Source organism: Lepidochelys kempii, chromosome 4, assembly GCF_965140265.1.
Source record: "Lepidochelys kempii isolate rLepKem1 chromosome 4, rLepKem1.hap2, whole genome shotgun sequence".
Classification (NCBI taxonomy): Eukaryota; Metazoa; Chordata; order Testudines; family Cheloniidae; genus Lepidochelys; species Lepidochelys kempii.
Genome location: NC_133259.1, coordinates 24,134,724 through 24,153,026, shown reverse-complemented (window position 1 = coordinate 24,153,026; position 18,303 = coordinate 24,134,724). Strand labels below are relative to the sequence as shown.

General features: G+C 40.9%; 2 protein-coding genes across 23 annotated transcripts in view; one reads left to right on the top strand and one right to left on the bottom strand.

The window, feature by feature from the left end:
* The window catches only part of UNC5C (unc-5 netrin receptor C), a 398,952-nt gene extending 397,437 nt beyond the window's left edge, over positions 1-1,515 (top strand). For all 20 annotated transcript variants that reach the window (XR_012158488.1, XR_012158469.1, XR_012158478.1 and 17 more), the window contains one exon: positions 1,157-1,515. The gene's annotated coding sequence lies outside the window, so the exon portion shown is untranslated. The remainder of the gene's footprint in view (positions 1-1,156) is intronic.
* Positions 1-18,303, bottom strand: part of BMPR1B (bone morphogenetic protein receptor type 1B) — a 356,174-nt gene that overhangs the window by 15,854 nt on the left and 322,017 nt on the right. For all 3 annotated transcript variants that reach the window (XM_073340728.1, XM_073340729.1, XM_073340730.1), the window contains 2 exons: positions 3,135-3,237; positions 1,209-1,311 (listed from right to left, as the gene is read on the bottom strand). In XM_073340728.1, the coding sequence (XP_073196829.1) occupies positions 1,209-1,311; positions 3,135-3,237 (206 nt within the window). The remainder of the gene's footprint in view (positions 1-1,208; positions 1,312-3,134; positions 3,238-18,303) is intronic.

Here is an 18,303-nt window from a genome sequence, read left to right as displayed (position 1 = left end):
ATATACTACACAAACATACAAATGTACTTACTTGTGGGATTTTCTCTCTATCCAAGTAAACTTTTTCTCTTAACAAAGACCAATAAAATGACTTACAGCTCTTATGTTGGGAGTCAGAATTTTATGAGGTTTCAGTGATCTCGTGGCTCACCAGTCAATGCTGAATTAGTTTACATATTACATGCTATGGGCCCAATCCTGTAGCCCTGCTGTGTAGAATCCCAATGAAGTAAGCACTTATATCAGTAAGGACTGCCGGAATAGTCCTTTCTATATGCATGTGGGGTGTGTGTGTGTGTGTGTGGATAAGTAAGTAAGTAATAAGAATATATCTGTGTGTTTAGACTGGGATTTGAAACAGGTCCTAACTTACTGTTCAACACTATGGTCCAAATTTTGTTCTCAGTTTTAAACAGGCAATATCAAAAAAATTGGAAACTCTGTCTGCTGAGACCAAATTTGATGCTGACCACACAAATCCAGCACAGCAGTCTATAAATGTCGTGCTTACCCGGGAACTGCCGTATTTTAAAAATAGAAAACATTGTATAACTTCGAACCAAAACTGGAAATGAATTTGTGCAGAGTGTTAATCTCTTGTTTGTTCCTTTCCTTTGAAACACAGAGTTCATAGTAACATCTAGACCTTATTCTCTGAGGGCCAGATTATCAGTGGCTATAAATCATCATTAGTTCCACAGGCTTCAATGGGACTATGCTGATTTATAGCAGCTGAGGAGCTGGTCCCAAGTGTCATATTGAAACTAGTATGTAGCTACAAACTACAATCTTTTGCAATGACAGAGGTCATTCATTATTGTTATTTTATATTTGTATGGCATGAGCACCTAGAGGCCTCAGTAAGTCCCTACCATGCTAAGCACTGTGCAAACAAAGTAAGAGATAGTCCCTGCCCCAGCCTAACCTAGACTGTGAGCTCTTTGGAGCAGGAACTGTTATTTTACTACACACAGCACCTAGTGCAATGGGTCTCTGATCCTTGACTGATGTCTGTAGGCATCATGGGAATACAAATAGAGGTAAATACCAGCAACAACCAAGTAGATACTGTTTCCGTACATTATCAGAACAATTACAGGATACAAAAAAAATCTGTTTTTCCATGCCGCTCATCTAATTCTCTTTTCTTTTCTAGGAAAAATACACGCATCTACTGATTTAAGGCTAGATTTTCTTCCTCCTCTTACCTCTATTTTTCAGCGGTGGCAGTGTAGGGTGAAGGTTTTCATTACAGAAATCTTCATCTGTGCAGCATGCAATAGTTCTTCTGTGATGTATTATGGGTGTATCCTGCAACAGAGAAATTCACAGACAACTGCGTGAGCAACTTTGTTTTTTCGAACAGACACTGTTGTTTGGGCGCTGGACAAGGAGACAGACCTGACATTGTAACCAGTGAAGGATTTCAAATATGACTGCAATAAGGATTTGGGCTATCCTAATAAAGCCAAACCACACTTCATTTAAACATTAAAGAACAAATTCTTTACGAAATCCTTGTGAAATTCCACTCAAGTCATTAGCATTATACAAGGATGTATTTGGCCATAACAGCGTACGGTAAAACGGTGAGAGAATCTGTGCGTTAGTGTTACATTATTCAAGCATTCCATTTGAATGTGGGGGCAGACAGATTTCACGTTTATGTACAATGAGACTGAGGGCCTGATCCTCTGTCCCACTTTCTAGAGCAAAGCAGAGAGAATTTTGCCCCAAGGCCAAGATTTCCAGAAACAGATACCTAACATCAGGCCTGAATTCAACAGAGACTTTAGGGTGCTCAGCATTTTGGAAAATCTGGCTACTTATTTAGTAAGCAGTTAGAAGCCTCATTTTAGACTCCTATTTTTGAAAATCTTGGCCTTAGCACACAATTCCCTTCACGTAGGAGAATCCTCAGACGGCTTAAAGCCAATGTAGTCAACTCTGTCATCTATCCCGCCTAGCGAAATAGATCAGTGAAGGGTATGAAAGGGAGCAGGAGGGGACAGAACACAGTGCACTGCACTTTGGAGATATTTACTGGAATAATGGCTCCTAAGAGTTTATTATAAGCAGCTGCAAATAAGAGCAACCCGTATCCTGCTTTAACTTGAACCAATAGCTAGTGTGGCCCCTGGACAGGCCCAGAGCAGAAAGATTTACTTAGGGTACTACTACATTGCAAACAAACAAAAAACCGCGTCAGCGAGTCTCAGAGCCCGGGTCAACTGACTTAGGTTCACACTACAGGACTAAGAATAGCAACACAGATGTTGCTGCTTGGGCTGAAGCCTGGGCTCTGAAACCCAGCAAGGGGTTGAGTGTCAATGTCTGGACTCCAGCCTGAGCAGGAGTGTCTACACTGCTATTCTTAGGCGTGTAGCAAGAGCCCAAGTCAGTTGACCCAGGCTCTGAGGCTCGCTGCCACGCTCGTGGTCTTTTGTTGTTTCATTGTCCAGGGTAGATGTACTCAGAGTCATCTTCGTTCCATCTGCTGTCCTCACTCCACAGTCATGCTGAGCTTTGCACGGAACAGCTGGGGATTTAACCCCGAGTGATTTCTCTGTGTTAAACATGCAAGCACAAAAGAGAATTGCTTTGTAGGGTGACAAGTTGATTGCAGTACATGGAATGAAAACACATTTCTCTCCCTGGAACTATAATGCCTTCACGAAGGTGGATCCCTAAATTTACTGGCTGGACTGTCTACACACACAGGACTCACGTTACACATCAGTGATATGTAACAACTTCTCGTGTGAAAACAGCCACTTTTTTACTGCCCACTACTACGTAGCACACAGCAGTTTAGGAAAGGAAGTAAAGAATGTCTTACGTAATTCAAGCCGCAGGGGGAATGTAGAGAAGCAGAATGGAATTACCCGAGCGGTTTACCCGAGCGGTAGTTTCACCAGGACGGCAGGGGCTAACGTTAGTTAACCTGCGCTTGAAGTAGTAGCAAGAGTTTTGGGGAGCAGATGCCATTTCTTCAGCATTCAGTGCAGAGGGCACATCTCCCACATGAACAAAATTCAAAGCAGCAGATGTATGCATTCATCCTGACTACAATGCAGCTGCATGAAAACTATCACAACAGCCAGACCAAACCTTGATCGCAACTCTTTTCTTACCCGGCACTGGAAGTCTGAGCCTTCTAAGCCTAGGCATCCTGAGGCAATCGTACGTCCTCCGGATTCATCTTCTTCTACCATGGTGAAACAGTAGCCATCAGTCCTGAAGATTGGAAAGAGTGAAAAATAGAGTTTGTTTTTTAAAATCAGAGATTTGCTATGAGAGGCAGTCTGATATTCTGAGCCCCACAAACATACAGTTGATAAATCAACACACTTTGAACAGCAATGTAACATAATGCTAAACTATCATCACATATGTAAAATCTTATTTATTTACACAGTATTATTTCAACATACAAAACAAACGAATGCTTATCCCAGGCTCTTGGCATCCACACATGGTTAAAATTAAATCCAACAAAGACAGACAGCAATCATAAACTGATAACTTTTCTTCAAACAAAAGAAACCAGTCCACAAAGCTGACATTTTCACATAAAACCCAAACCCCCATAATCAAAAATCTTCACCCAAGGCCCATCCCCTCTGCACAAATGTCTATCCCAGTGGTTCTCAACCCATGGTCTGCAGGCAGCTTGTGGCCCAGGTGATATCCTCAGGGCCATACAAGTAGTATAATGAAATGGTGTGGATGTGGCCAACGTAACACACAGAGAGCTGCATATGCGGCTCGGAGTGGTAAACAGGTTGAGAACCACTGGTCTATCCTAATAGATACGCTTTGCATCATTGGAGACCCATCTTAGTAAAAGCATCAGTGCTAAAGCAGGTCTACTTGTACATGCACACTGTACAGAGATTTGCTCTGTAGCGCAGACCGGAAGAGGCCAGCGTCATTGAGATAATAACTGTGAAACACTATTAAGAGTGATTTGTGGTCCTTACTTTAACCATATTACAAACTGCAACACTCTGTTGCGTTTGAGTTCTTGAGTTATCATCAACATCCTTCCGAACTGTTTACTTGGGTTATAAGCCTAAAGTGATCCATAATAGTTCAGTTTACAAGAACATGTACAACATAGGACAAGTATACTAACAGATGGCTAGATGGTGCTGGTGATAAATGCCCTTCCCTAATGAAGGTCAAATGCATGAATGTTATCAGGGAAACAAAAAGAGTGCCTGCATCTGACTGCAAGTCTTCTCTGCTAATTTCTCATCACTTTTTGGGGACTCACTACCCTATCAAAATGAATGAAAATTGTCTTGATCGTAAGAAATAAAATGGATAATAAAAAAGAAATAGCCCCTTATCCTCAAACAATTAAGTCACATAACAATAAAATGTTTTATTAACCTCTTAATTTCTTTCTAATATTTATTGTGTTATATATGAACAAATGAACAAGGACAATAAAAGGGAAACAGACACAAGAAGTAACTAAATGGATTTACAAGGCTTAAATAAAGCAGAATTTCAGATAATTATTTTTTGACTTGAAAGAAAGGAAAGCCTAACAAAACAAACAAAAACACTAATGACAATAAAGAAGTTGTAGGAAAAGGGGAACATTCCATTACACACCAAACGCATAAATACAATTTGGAAATATTAGCTGTGGCACAGAAGGATGCCGGATAGGAAAACACCAAATATTTGCTGTGGCACATTTTTAAATTAACTGTGTGAGATCTAGTCAGAGCAAGCTTGTTTCACAGTTCCTTTCAATAACAGGAGAAGTTACTAACGTCTGGATCTGAAAAGTAACCAGTTGCACACTACAGACGACTTCCTCATAGAAGCGCACAATTTACTTTTATACTACTTCGATGTTGTGCATGAGAGTAAAGTAAGGAAGACAACAACCCTTTTGGGAAACAACTCTCATGACTTCATTACTCAGTCTCAGGATAGGAATGATAGGATTGCCAAGAAAAGAGACTGAAAGGAATCCATTAGAGTACAATATTATATTATACTACATTTTATTTGTTTATACGGTGCCTTAGATTCAAAGCAATGAGTAAGGGTAACAGAGGGATGCTGTAACAAAACGATAAATTGCAATCAACTGAAAAACAAAACAAGTCAACAACTGATGGTCTCTAATAAAGTCACTATACAAAAGAATCATATCATTAGAAGAGGTACTATTAAGACAGGAAAGAGACCCAGGAGGTTTTGGCATTCTAGTGACTTTCAATAGGACACAGACTCATAAATCACTTTTGAAAATGGAACATAGGCTCCTAAGTCACTTAAATGCTTGTGAAAATTTTACTTCTGATGTAAAATGACAAAGCAAGTTAGATCATGGAAAGCAGAGGGGGAGAGAGCTCAAAAACTTTGAGGGATGGAGGAAATCATTCTTTTTAGAGACAGCAATAGAAGAATGTCTCACTAGCTTCACACCATGATACAATGAATGAGGAATGTGAAATGAAATTTAAAGGGAAATGTTTATACAGGAAAAATGAGATTTAAGAGGGAGAATTTTCAATGTAAATAAAAGTTACCATCACCCCTCGGAAAGCCTGCCAGGGATCTGGGCAAGAGAGTAGAAGAGACAGGGTCTCCTAGAACTCCTGGAAGAGCTCTACTGTGGTGGTGGGGAACAGATGCTCACAGTTTGAATATAACGCACTCGACATACAGAGGAGTGCATAGCACACTCCAGCTGCACAGTCCAGCCATGTCAGAAATTAAAATCTTTCCATCATTAAAAAAAATCTGAACAAGCATGGACCACATCTAAAATGCTGTATTTCACTGCATATTACATATAAGTACTCATGATAACACAGAATGATGAATACAGGGGGTCTCCTGTATACATTGGGGTTGTGCTCTTGAAAAGGGTGATGGATACCAAAATGACGTATACCGGGGAATTTTTCCCAGTAAGAAATAATGGAATAAGGGGGGAATGCATTCACAACTTCACCACACTTGCCTATGACAATGCTCTTTTCGCCTAAACAGGGTACCTTTTGACACTGACAGGTTATACAGCACACATTTTACACACAAAACGTTGAATAAAATAATGTACAACCCTACTAACGCTGATTAAACACACAGAACATTTTAATATAGTACATACAGTACAGTAATACAGTATAAAACACTGTCAATTATGCTAAACTTAGGAAGGGGTGGCAGCTGTGTTTTCTTGGGCTGGCTTTTCTGTGGCTGGCTTTTTGGTTGCAGAAGTCTTAAAAAAGGATTTTAATCGATGTCTGCTCTCCTGCATGAATCTTTGAACAATAGATCTCCCTGTAGCAAGTCACTGCATCACTGAGAGCCCTGGAGACTTTGGCAGACCGTTTACAAAAAGGATCACCGCTCTGTATTATTTCCATCATCTCATCCAGCAATCCAAAGAAAAGGGAGAGATTCTTTGTCGTCAGACTCCTGGCTTCCTGCCCTATATCATCATCATCATTGCCCTTGCTTTCTTTAGATATCCGTGGTCAATCCAGCTCAATCAGTTCCTCATTTGTCAGTTGCTTAGCGTGAGACTCCTGTACATCCTCCTCCTCCACCTCCTCGAAGCCAATATTCTTTGCCAACTTGACAATTTCTTGCTCGAGAACAGGAACGGCATCAAATCCCACGAAGCTGTGGACAGCATCTGGCATTGCACAGCGCAAAATGCCGTTCACACATTGCAAAGTGACCTCTTCCCACGACGGGTCAATGTTTTCCACGCTGTTCAAGATGTTGTAGGACTTCCAAAACTCCTTTACGCTGGGCTTTCTTTCACATGCTGTCTCCTTGATCAGCATGGAGAATGTCCTCTGTAGGTAATAAGCCTTGAACGTGGCCATTACACCCGGTCCATGGGCTGCAGCAACAATGTGGTGTTGGGTGGCAAAAATTGGACTTTGACGTTCGGGCAGAGAGCCTTGTAGTCCAGTTCATGGACACTTGCGTTATCCAGCAGAAGGAGGATCTTAAAGGCCAAATTTTCCTTCTGACAATAAGCCTTAAATTCAGGGACAGCACGGTCTACAAACCACTCACGGAAAATACTGCATGTCATCCAGGCCATTCTGTTCGACTTCCAAATTACAGGGAGATAAGGCTTGACGTAGCCCCTCATTGCTCTTGGGTTTTCACCATGGTAGACAAGCAAGGGCTTCAGCTTATAATCGCCTTCTGCATTTCCCCCAGGCAGAAGGGTTAAGCAGTCTTTTGAGGCTTTGAATCCAGGAGCAGTCTTCTTGTCACGAGAAATATAAGTGCTTGTTGGCAATTTCTTCCACTAACGGCCCGTCTTGTAGACGTTAAAAACTTGTTTTGGAGAGCAGCCACCTTCCAAATCAATTGTATTTAGCTGCATAGGAAACAATTCAGCTGCTTCTTCATCCACAGTAGCCATTTCTCCTGTGAGTGTTACATTATGTAGATTGACACGCTTCTGAAATCTGTGGAATCACCCACGACTAGCATGGAAGGTCGCCTTTTCTGCTGTTGAGCTCTCTCCCTTTCTTTCCTTTAAATTGTTATACAGGCTTTTGGCCTTCTCCTGAATCAAGCTTAAACTCACAGGCATTTTCTTTTCATGCAGGTCATCAATCCAATCAGCCAGCAAACATTCCATCCTCTCCATTATACAGGGAGTCCTCAAACATACGACACCTGACTTCCGTCGGACGCCGCTTACGACACTTTTCAATTGACTGCCTGTTTTGCCCCTATGACTCTTGTCGCCCTTACAACAAAAGCCGGCAGGGAGAACAGCACACATCACATGCTGAGTCTCAGCAAATCACTGATTTCACGGTTCAAGCTTTCTGATTGGCTGAGCCAGGGGCTGGGAGCCAATCAAAAACAAGCGGCAAGGCTAGCCGGCAACAACTACCCTGGCCCTGGAAGCCAATCAGACAAGTGACTGCAAGGGACCCCCCACTTCCAGCTCCACTCATTAAACACAGTGCATCTGTGAATAGGGGCATATCCAACATGTACTGCTGCTCCAGCAAAATTTACAAGGAGAGGAGGAGAACATCTGTCCGAACTTCCTTGGACACTTTCTTTAAGATTGCAGAGAAGACCGCAGAGAAACCTACAGCCCAGACTTCAGAGAAGCCCCCAGCCAAGAGCCCTTCAAAAAGTTCTAGAAAGTCAAAGCATATGTGATTTTATATGTTTATTTGAATGCTGTTTACCTAATAAATGCATTGATGTTGCTACATTAGTCATCTATAATTCATTTAGTACAAAAATCTGGATTATTGTGGTGAAAATAGTGTATCAAGTCTTGGTTCAGGAACCAGTCCCCCCCTTTATACCATTGATTCCTATGGGAAAAGCGGTTTCGACTTACAATGCAATTCTAAGGAACGAATTGCGTCTTAAGTCTGAGGACTCCCTGTACTGCTTCTCTGTTTTGTTATCTTCATTGAGGACCACTTCATAGCACTTGGAGCGCTTTCATGAATTCGATCAGCACTCTTAAAAATTGAGTGTACCGTTGAAGCAGGCAAACCGAGAACATGAGCGACATCAGCTGCACGCTCACCTCTTTCAAAATGCTTTATAACATCCAATTATACTTCTAATGTTAGTATATATATACTAAAATATACTTCTAATGTTCCGATGAAGTGAGCTGTAGCTCACAAAAGCTTATGCTCAAATAAATTGGTTAGTCTCTAAGGTGCCACAAGTACTCCTTTTCTTTTTGTGAATACAGACTAACACGGCTGTTACTCTGAAACAACTCTTACGTTGCCTCTTGGACACAGACCCACTCTTAACACTTTGAACGCATTTTACACTCATGATGGGTACAGGACAGTACTGTACTCAAGGCCGTCCCACCTACCTCCACCCACGCCCTTTCTCTTCCCACCCAGTTTCACCCTCTCCTCTGAGCGCCCCATCGCTGCTCCTCCAGCCCTGCTGTCCCCCAGCCGCCTAACAGCTGACCATGGCAGGCAGGAGGCACTGGAAAAGAGGGGGAGGAGTTGATCGTCAGCCCTGTGGGCCGCCAGCAGACGCAAGGACAGTACTGTACAATAGGGGAACGTTTTCCAATTCATGTTGGTCCCGATCCATGCATGTGGATCAGGACCAATGTGAATCGGAACACATTCCCCTATTGATGAGCAACGGATATCCGAAACAACGGATAAGGGAGAGACATATACTGGGGAACTCCTGTACATATAAAGCAGTATAAATTAACCTATTATTTATTCTCAGTAGTGTAACATTTATGGATTATTAAATACAATTACAGTCACTTAAAAATTAAAAACATTCATTGTGTAAATGTAGAACTGAATTGGCTGTTGTAAAATGTAGCCATGTAAACCTCCTCCAGTGAGGTATCATATTATACGGTATTATACAGTACAGAAAAGACATTAAAGAGATTTTGGATGTGACAATTCACAAGCAGAGATCTGGTATGTCACATTTTGGCAAGGGTGACTTTTTACAACCAGGTCACACATCGGGGGAAAAAAAGAGGTGTATAGCAGAAATGCTGACAGATCCTGAACTAGAAGACGCTGCTACAATTAAAGATTACCGTAATGACAGAGGTGATCTTAACTGAGACCTTTACTATATGTCAGAAGGGAGGCATGGGGACCCAAGAGCTTTGCATCTGTTCAAGCAGAGAAGAGTCATTTCTCATGAAAGATGCAACACCTTAGCTACCAAACTTTGATTGGTATTTCCTCCCCTGGCTTCCATGGTATCGTGACATCAATGTCTGTTTTACTATTTCTCTCTCCCTCTCTTCTTTTAAAATAAAAAAACAAAAAATGCTTTAAATACCCATCTACCACAGAAGGACCTTAAAAATACCAGGCATAACAAATCCTTAATCATCTTTCTATGAATATGCTAAGTAATTTGTGATGGCAAAAAAGATTTGGACAGATGAAATTATCCCCTCGTTCATTTGCTACAGCTTGCAAGTTGGTTAAATTCCCTGATGACTAAACCAGAAACCTCCTACGTTTCAGTACATTACCACCACCTTACTTTGGTCTGCAATGCAGCCTGGAGGATTTTATTTTTGTATACTTCATCTCTTGTGAACATTTCTGAATACACTGGCAGCATAAATCATATTGCCCATATGATCCCAATCAAATCAGCAAAACAACTTCTGCATTGGTTCTTAGTAATGATGGGGAAACTTCAGTTATGGTTTGTATAGAAACCTGACCATTCACATGCTTATGTGAAGCTCTACAGACTTTCCCCAGTTTTGAAACTACTTAAACTCTCAGCATGCATTTACTTCCTACTTTTTGTCATGTCTATCACCCGAGGAATATGTCCATTAAAAAAAGCCAAGTTTAGCAGAACACTGTCCATAAACCAAAGAGTCACTGTAAATCTGTTCAACACACACTCATTTTCTGGAAAAAATATTGTGGTAACAGTAACATGAAACCCAGTTAGAAAAACTGCATTATACTCCTGCTGAGCCAAATTCAGCCTTCAGATGTGTATGCAACTACTTTGAAGTCAGTGGGAGCCATACACATGCAACAAAGCACAGAATCTGGCTCATAATGGGCCAAATCCTCGGCCTCTGAAAAGACCACACAAGCCTCCCAGTCAGCAAAACTGACCCTGTTCTGCTGTGTGGAGCAGATGCCAAGAAGCCACAGAGGGACACTCTTTTTTCCCCCATCTGTAACGGCCCTCTCTACAACACTGCACAAAAAGATGTGAGGACACTCTGCAACATGGAATGGAGGATTCGCCCAACGCCCACAGAGAACACTTAAGAAAGCTCATTTACTGTGTTAAGTACAGGACCTATATCTACAGTTTCCAACCCTATGATGACTCTGACATGGCAATAATACCAACCACTGAGACATCCCTCTGCATTTTTGCTTCTGTCTCTGTCATCACACACAAAATTCACTTTAACAGGTGCTTAGGTTATTTACAAAAACGAATAATCAAAATACAGATAATTTATATTCTAGTTTTGTGGTTGAAAAAACAAAGCACATTAAAACAAGTAATTTTCTGTGCACATATGCAAGATCTTAGGCTGAGCCAGTGAACACGCTTGTATGCTGTACAGTGTAGCTCCATTTTTTTAATGTTGCAAAATGAAAAGACAAATGTAAAGTGAGTATTTTCTAATATGGAGTGTGTGTTCTTGGTTTAAGTAAATTCAATTTATTGTGGCAATCTCCCATTTTCTGGAGCTTCCTCTCTGAAGCTCATTGTGCTGGCTGAGACAATGCAAAGGGGTTCAGCAGAGATTGGAGTATTATCAGTGATTATTTACCATAACATAAAGGTACATGGGCCTACATTTTCAAAAAGTTATTCGTGATTTTGAATGACCAACGTGAGACCTTAACAAGTCCTTAATTTTCAGAAAGTTTTGAGCACCTGCACGTTGAAAATCAGGCCCCATTAAGCTGTCTCAAGTTGGGCACCTGAAATTTGCTAGACACCTTGGAAAATTTAGGCCATGATGCTTTTACAAAGCACAAAGTAAGACAAATCCCATTCAAAACAGATTAACGCAGGATGCAGAGAGAAGAACGAGTGAGTCATGAACTGTATTAATTTTGAGAGTACAGAGGAAAGCGAGGCTTACCTCAGCACAACACTCAATTGGAATTGGGTTCATGGATGGAGGAGAAAGATTCACGCCAAGGTCTTGTTGTAACTGAATCATTTAGCCCATGCTTAATATGGATCCCCTGCTCTTCTTCCCCAAAGTATTTAAGGAGTTACACTTGACCTAGGCACTGCTAGATTTTAAACAATGGCAGAATATTCTTTTTTGTGTAATAATATGAATAAAAATAGCTGAGTGCTATAGCTTCCCCCTTCAAATCACAACAAACCTTTGCTTTTCAACGACCATTCCAGAGGACGTGGGTCCATGCTGATGATGGATTCTGCTCAACAATGATCCAAAGCAGTGCAGACTGACGCATGTTCGTTTTCGTCAGATGCCACCAGCAGAAGGTTGATTTTTGTTTTTGGTGGTTCAGTTTCTGTAGTTTCCACATTGGAGTGTTGCTTTTTTAAGACTTCTGAAAGCATGCTCCACACCTAGTCCCTCTCAGATTTTGGAAGGCACATTCTGAAATCTAGGGTCAAGTGCTCTAGCTATCTTTAGAAATCTCACATCGGTATCTTCTTTGCCTTTTGTCAAATCTGCAGTGAAAGTGTTCTTAAACTGCTGTAATGTGAAATATATGGCAGAACGCGGGTAAAACGGAGCAGGGGACATACAATTCTCCCCCAAAGAGTTCAGTCACAAATTTAAGTAACACATTATTTTTTTAACGAGCGTCATCGGCATGGAAGCATGTCCTCTGGAAGGGTGGTCGAAGCACGAAGAGACATACAAATGTTTAGCATATCTGGCACATAAATACCTTGCAAAGCCGGCTACAAAAGTGCCATGCGAAAAGTGCCATGTGAAAAGTGCCTGTTCTCACTTTCAGGAGACACTGTAAATAATAAGCAGGCAGCATTATGTCCCATAAATGTAAACAAACTTGTTTGTCTTCGCAATTGGCTGAGTAAGAAGTAGGACTGAGTGGACTTGTAGGCGCTAAAGTTTTACACTGTTTTTTTTTTGAGTGTAGTTTTGTAACCAAAAAAAATCTACATTTGTAAGTTGCACTTTCTCGATAAAGCGATTGCACTACAGTACTTGTATGAGGTGAACTGAAAAATACTATTTCTTTTATCATTTTTACAGTGCAAATATTTGTAATAAAAATAATAATATAAAGTGAGCACTGTGCACTTTGTATTCTGTGTTGTAACTGAAATAAATATATTTGAAAATGTAGAAAAACATCCGAGCTATTTAATGAATTTCACTTGGTAGTCTATTGCTTAACAGTTCAATTAAAACTGCTGTTAATCATGATTTTTTTTTTTAGTTAATCGCTTGAGTTAACTGAGATTAATCGACAGCCCTACTTCTGACAAAAGACGAAGGACCTTAATTTGGTATTTCAGCCTTCTGCTGAAGTCCTCTCCCCCTACATTTGAAATTAGAGATACTCACAGCTCCATAGTCTGATAACAAAATGAGAATAAAATTGCTCGCACGTCCCATGCAAACAACCCCTGGCAAAGCAATTTTATTCTCTATTACGGTTGATAAACCAAAGCTAAGCATTTTATCTGCTTTAAAACACAGCTGTGTAGAAACACAACCAACGCAGACCATTAGGTAAAATATCTGAGAAACCAAATAGAACTTGCTTTGCACGGCAGTCGGACAAAAGCTCTGGGACAGACTTTTTAAAACTGCAGGCACATGTCTTTGCATAGAAAATTGTATATATGACCATGCACCTAATCAGTGAATGTGATTACTTCGATTGCATGGTGTACATGCCCAGTGAAGTCCATTTTTTTTCGTATGCAACTACCCTATGGGTATGCACGACTGCAGTAACTTCATGCATTTTGCATGTGCAAATGCATCGTGTCAATTTTTAAAATGAGGCTCAATTTGTCTTGAAACTAAGCAGCTTTGAAATTCTGTTTTGAAAACCTATTTTGAACCCCCACAGCAGAAAGAGGGTTAAAGTTTCAACAGGTTGTGAGTTAACAATCTTTACAAGTATAGACATATGAAGTTCTTACAAATACTTTCACCTCTTCCTGAGAAAGGTCCCTGTTAATCAATCAGTCTTCCAAACACCTGTGTGCTCAGCCACTGTCTCTCTCAGTTAGATTGACACTATTTGCATATCTTTTGTGATAATGTAAGGTAACAAGGATAAACAATACCCCATAGCCTTGAAAACCTATCAGACTCTAGGGAATTCATGCTGAAGCTCAAAGACAAACATGAAACTAAGCACCCTATCCTGTCTCTGAAATCTAGGTGCAAAACAATCATTTTCAAGACCAAATGACTTGTTAACTACATAATATAAAAGTGACCCTTGAAAATTTGCCAATTGCCTTAGATAACTAAGTCAATATTTGCAGTTGGATAACCCCACAGTTTAGAGTAATAAAAGTATTACCTACAGTAAATATAGGCAAGTAGGAGAGGAATACTGTAGATAATGAGCTAACCGTAGCCATTTATTTTAGTTGCCAGGTGTTTAAAAGGGCCACCACTGTTGCTATAAATTACAGTAATTATTTTTTTAATTGTTAAAATCATGCTAGCTTTAAGAGAAAATAATTAAGCGTGTTCTTAACTTATCTGTAGGGCTAAAGTATTGCTGAACATGTGCGCTATAAAATTGCCCATTGTTCACAGTACTATAGAGTTGTTATGAAGGCAGCAGGTAGTTGAGGGATTTGATGGACACTTGCTTTTAGAATGCTGACTTGCCCATCCGATGTAGTCCCTGCAAAAAGTATAAGAAATACAATCCTGGAAGGGTTTCTAAGTGGCCACAAGATGTCCTCATTTTTATACAAACATCCAGATGGATAACAGTACAGCTGGTTGGCAGTCAGTAGTGTCATACCACCCCAACTAAATACCTGTCAAAGCAGACCAACATTTCCTGGCAGAGAAGCAGGTTGCTTTTTTCAGAAGGAAATTCAATACTGTACCTCACTGCAGTCGCAACAGGGCTGTGCTCTATATCTGAGTCTTAATTTGAATACACCTGGAAATGCTTTCTCACTGAACTTTCAGAAAATCGGTTCCCTGACCCGTGAAAGGTCCCCTGCCTTTGGTAGTGTTCCAACAACAGGGGTCTCAAGCCTGAAATTTTGCTGGGCTCTGGCCAGCTGGTCTAATGAAATTTCACTTGCATTGTTGGGCTAGGGGTGACCTAGAATACACTGCTCCTGCTCTGTGCACAATGAAATCTCATAACTCATAAGATCTGAAGGCAGCCAATGACCTAGCAGACTGATAGGGTTGCTGAGAGACTGAGATGGATTTCATAAAAGATAGGAAGCCCTTTTGGTGATTAGGGGAGACAGAGTGTAGATAATTAACTCAACTACTGTAAGAAGATTTTACCAGAATAAGTTCACCTATACATCACACAAACACAGTGGCATCTCCTTCATTTGAACTCTGATAAGGAGAAACATCATTTATAGAGAAGTAGAATGAAAGTTCCTGATTGTTTTAAGGCATTGCAATGTGCAAACAGCAATTCAGATTACAGCGAAGGGTGAAAATTAAAGGCTCTACGGTGTGAGGGTCCCAAAGTAAAAGGAATCCCAGTTTAGCAGGGTAGGCTTGGCCAAATCTCTTGAGAACTGGTTACAACAGAGTCAGCTGACTGGTGACCTAGCAATCTCTCTCAGCTCTATCTCCTTCACCTGAGTATCCCTCCGTCCAGATCTGAAGAAGAGCTCTGTGTAGCTTGCAAGTGTGTCTCTTTCACCAACAGAAGTTCGTCCACTAGGAGATATTACCTCACCCCCCTCGTCTCTCTAATATCGCTCGCTCGCTCACTCACTCCTTCCCAACTTCAGAGGCTGGGCACCCTTCTCAATACAGAGGTCCATTTTATCTCTCTTCCTTAATTCTGAATTATGTATGGAAGACTTTAGAAAGAAAAAATATTAAAAAGTAACTGGACTCTGCAAATATAAGGAAAATCAGTGTCACCTGGAGCTCAGACATAGCTACTACAATGATGGGAGGTGTACAAATATTAAATCGTCATCCTTGAAAAGAGTCCTTTTATATTATATTTGGAAAGAGGTCCCTTTGAATTATATTTTTACTTCATTGCTGATAAATCATAGGGTATCTTTAAAGAGAAAGGTAGTTGAAGAAATATGGTACAAACTTCCATTGTCCAGGTACTGGCTTCACAATTTTTTCTTTTATGCCACTGCTCAGTGTGAAATTAACAAGGAATACTGTGTTCAGATGACATATGAAAGGGCAACTGGTGGGGGAAAATGAAAGCGTTTTAGGGGTTGTGCTGGGCTGGACGGAGAAGAAGGTTTTGTGAGATAAATTCCAGCTTAAACTAAACACCTGACACCCTAATTAAAACTGGAAATAAAGCTCCAAAGAGGTGTGACTTCAATAAGGATGATTTTGCGACTGGATGTTTAACAATGTGAGAATCATGTTAACAGAACATAAATTTACCATTAAATTCCCCTCTCATTTAGGCTGAAATGACATCATATTCTGGCATTTTACTTTTTTTTAACTGTTTGTAAGTGGTTAGCTTTAGGTACATATAGCTGAAAACAGCTACCCGTTATGATTTAAAACTAAAGGGATATATTTTAAAAGTGTGACATGGAAGGACTCTAAATAAATCCTGATGTTTGTGAGTGGGATTTGTGCTGAGAGACGAAGCTATGATGACCTAACCCAGTGGTTCTCAAACTTTTTCCTGGTGACCCCTTTCTCATAGCAAGCCTTTGAGTGCGACCCCCCTTATAAATTAAAAACATCTTTTAATATAGTTAACACCACTATAAATGCTGGAGGCAAAGCGGGGTTGGGGTGGAGGTTGACAGCTCGCGACCCCCCATGTAATAACCTCATGACCCCCTGAGGGGTCCCGACCCCCAGTTTGAGAACCCCTGACCTAACCCCTGGTGGAGACAGTGCTAGGTCAACAGAAGGAACGATTCTTCCATCGACTTAGCAACCGCCTCTCGGAGACGAGGTAGATTAACGACAGGGACAGGAGAACCCCCGTCTATTGTTGTAGTGAGGGTCTAGACTGCAGTGCTGCGACTGTAGCACTTTACATGTAGATATTGCCGTAGGCTGGTCTACACTGGAAAATTAGGCCTGTTTAACTACGTTGCTCAGGGGTATAATAAATTCACACCCCAGAGCAGCGTTGTTAAGCCGACCTAAGTCCCCGTGTAGACAGCGCTAGGTCGATGGAAGAATTCTTGTTGATCTAGCTGCTGCCTCTCAGGGAAGTGGGTTACCTATCGTGACAGGAGAGCCCCTTCCGTCAACGTAGGTAGTGCCTACTCTGAGATGCGAAAGCAGCACATCTGCTGCCACTGTAGCGTTTTAAGTATAGACGAACCCTCAGAAACTTTACATTACACTGCTAATGAAGTGTTAGCTTGGTGGCAGGTTCTGTTTCTTGGTCGTGGGGATGCTGACTTACATCAGCCAACTGAACGTTTCCAAAGTGGACACCTTTGTGTTTTCTTATTTTCTAATCAGCTGCAACTTTTTAGCGACTGCTTTATAAGTCCTCTGCTGTGAAAGCTGGCATGTGTAAAAACAGTGGCTCTCCTTAGACATGAACAGGAAATGGCTGATTCACACAGCAGAGAACCTGCAAACTGGTAGCCAAGTGTGGAGTTTTAAACCTTAAAACAAAATACCATGCAATAGTGGTTAAATGCTGCTTCTAGACAGAGCGCTAGGACCTGGAGGAGGAGCTGCAAGTGGGACAGAAAAATACTATCCCAGGCTTTTATCAAAGCTTTGGCACTTTTACACTTGACAGGTCTTGAAATTGCAGGCTGTGCAGAATAGTGTCAAACTGAGAAGCAACTATTTTTAAAAACCCCTCTCCAAATCTCTACCAACATCTTGAACAACCTTGGAGATTCCTTCCATCCTGTTCTTTCACAACACTTTGCCTTGAGAAGCAGTCCAGTAGTATTAAAATATCAAACTCCCTGTAACCTCCTCAGATAGAACTGCATACCCAACTGGAATGTCCAGTCACAGTAATATACCTATGTCCCAGTTCTAAAGTTATTGCATACCCAATACTCCACCGGACTTGGATGAGAGCATAAAAGCTGTAGGAACTTAACATTAAATAGCAAAATCTTCAGTATTCCACATTCCTTACAGAAGCAGAACTCAGAGTTCCACATATACAGGGAAAAGAGAACAACAGAGTTGAAATTCACCACACCAATCTGAGAGCAGCATTTCCTCCTCACGTTGCTACAAGAAAGGCTAACCACATATACATCTCAGGCTAGATTGCGCCATTATTTAGCTACTAACAACCACTAACCCTCCAAAGAGGCGATGCCTTACACTACTCCAGGAGAAGCACAATTTCTTTAACGCTGGTCTTTATGCACAGGGGAAGAGCAGTTTGCTCCATCCATACATAAGCTATGGCTTGTACTTTTTGATAACCTATTCATAATTCAACTATGTCTCATATGCAAATTATTACGATAAGTATTGGCCTAAAATTTCAAACCTGAATGCATCAAGTTATCTTTAGGCATCTATATAAAAATGGGCTGATTTATAGAGTGCCCACCACTCCCATTTAATTGTACACTGATCCAAGGTATTAAAGGTGCCTAAACAGATTGGGGTGCCTAACC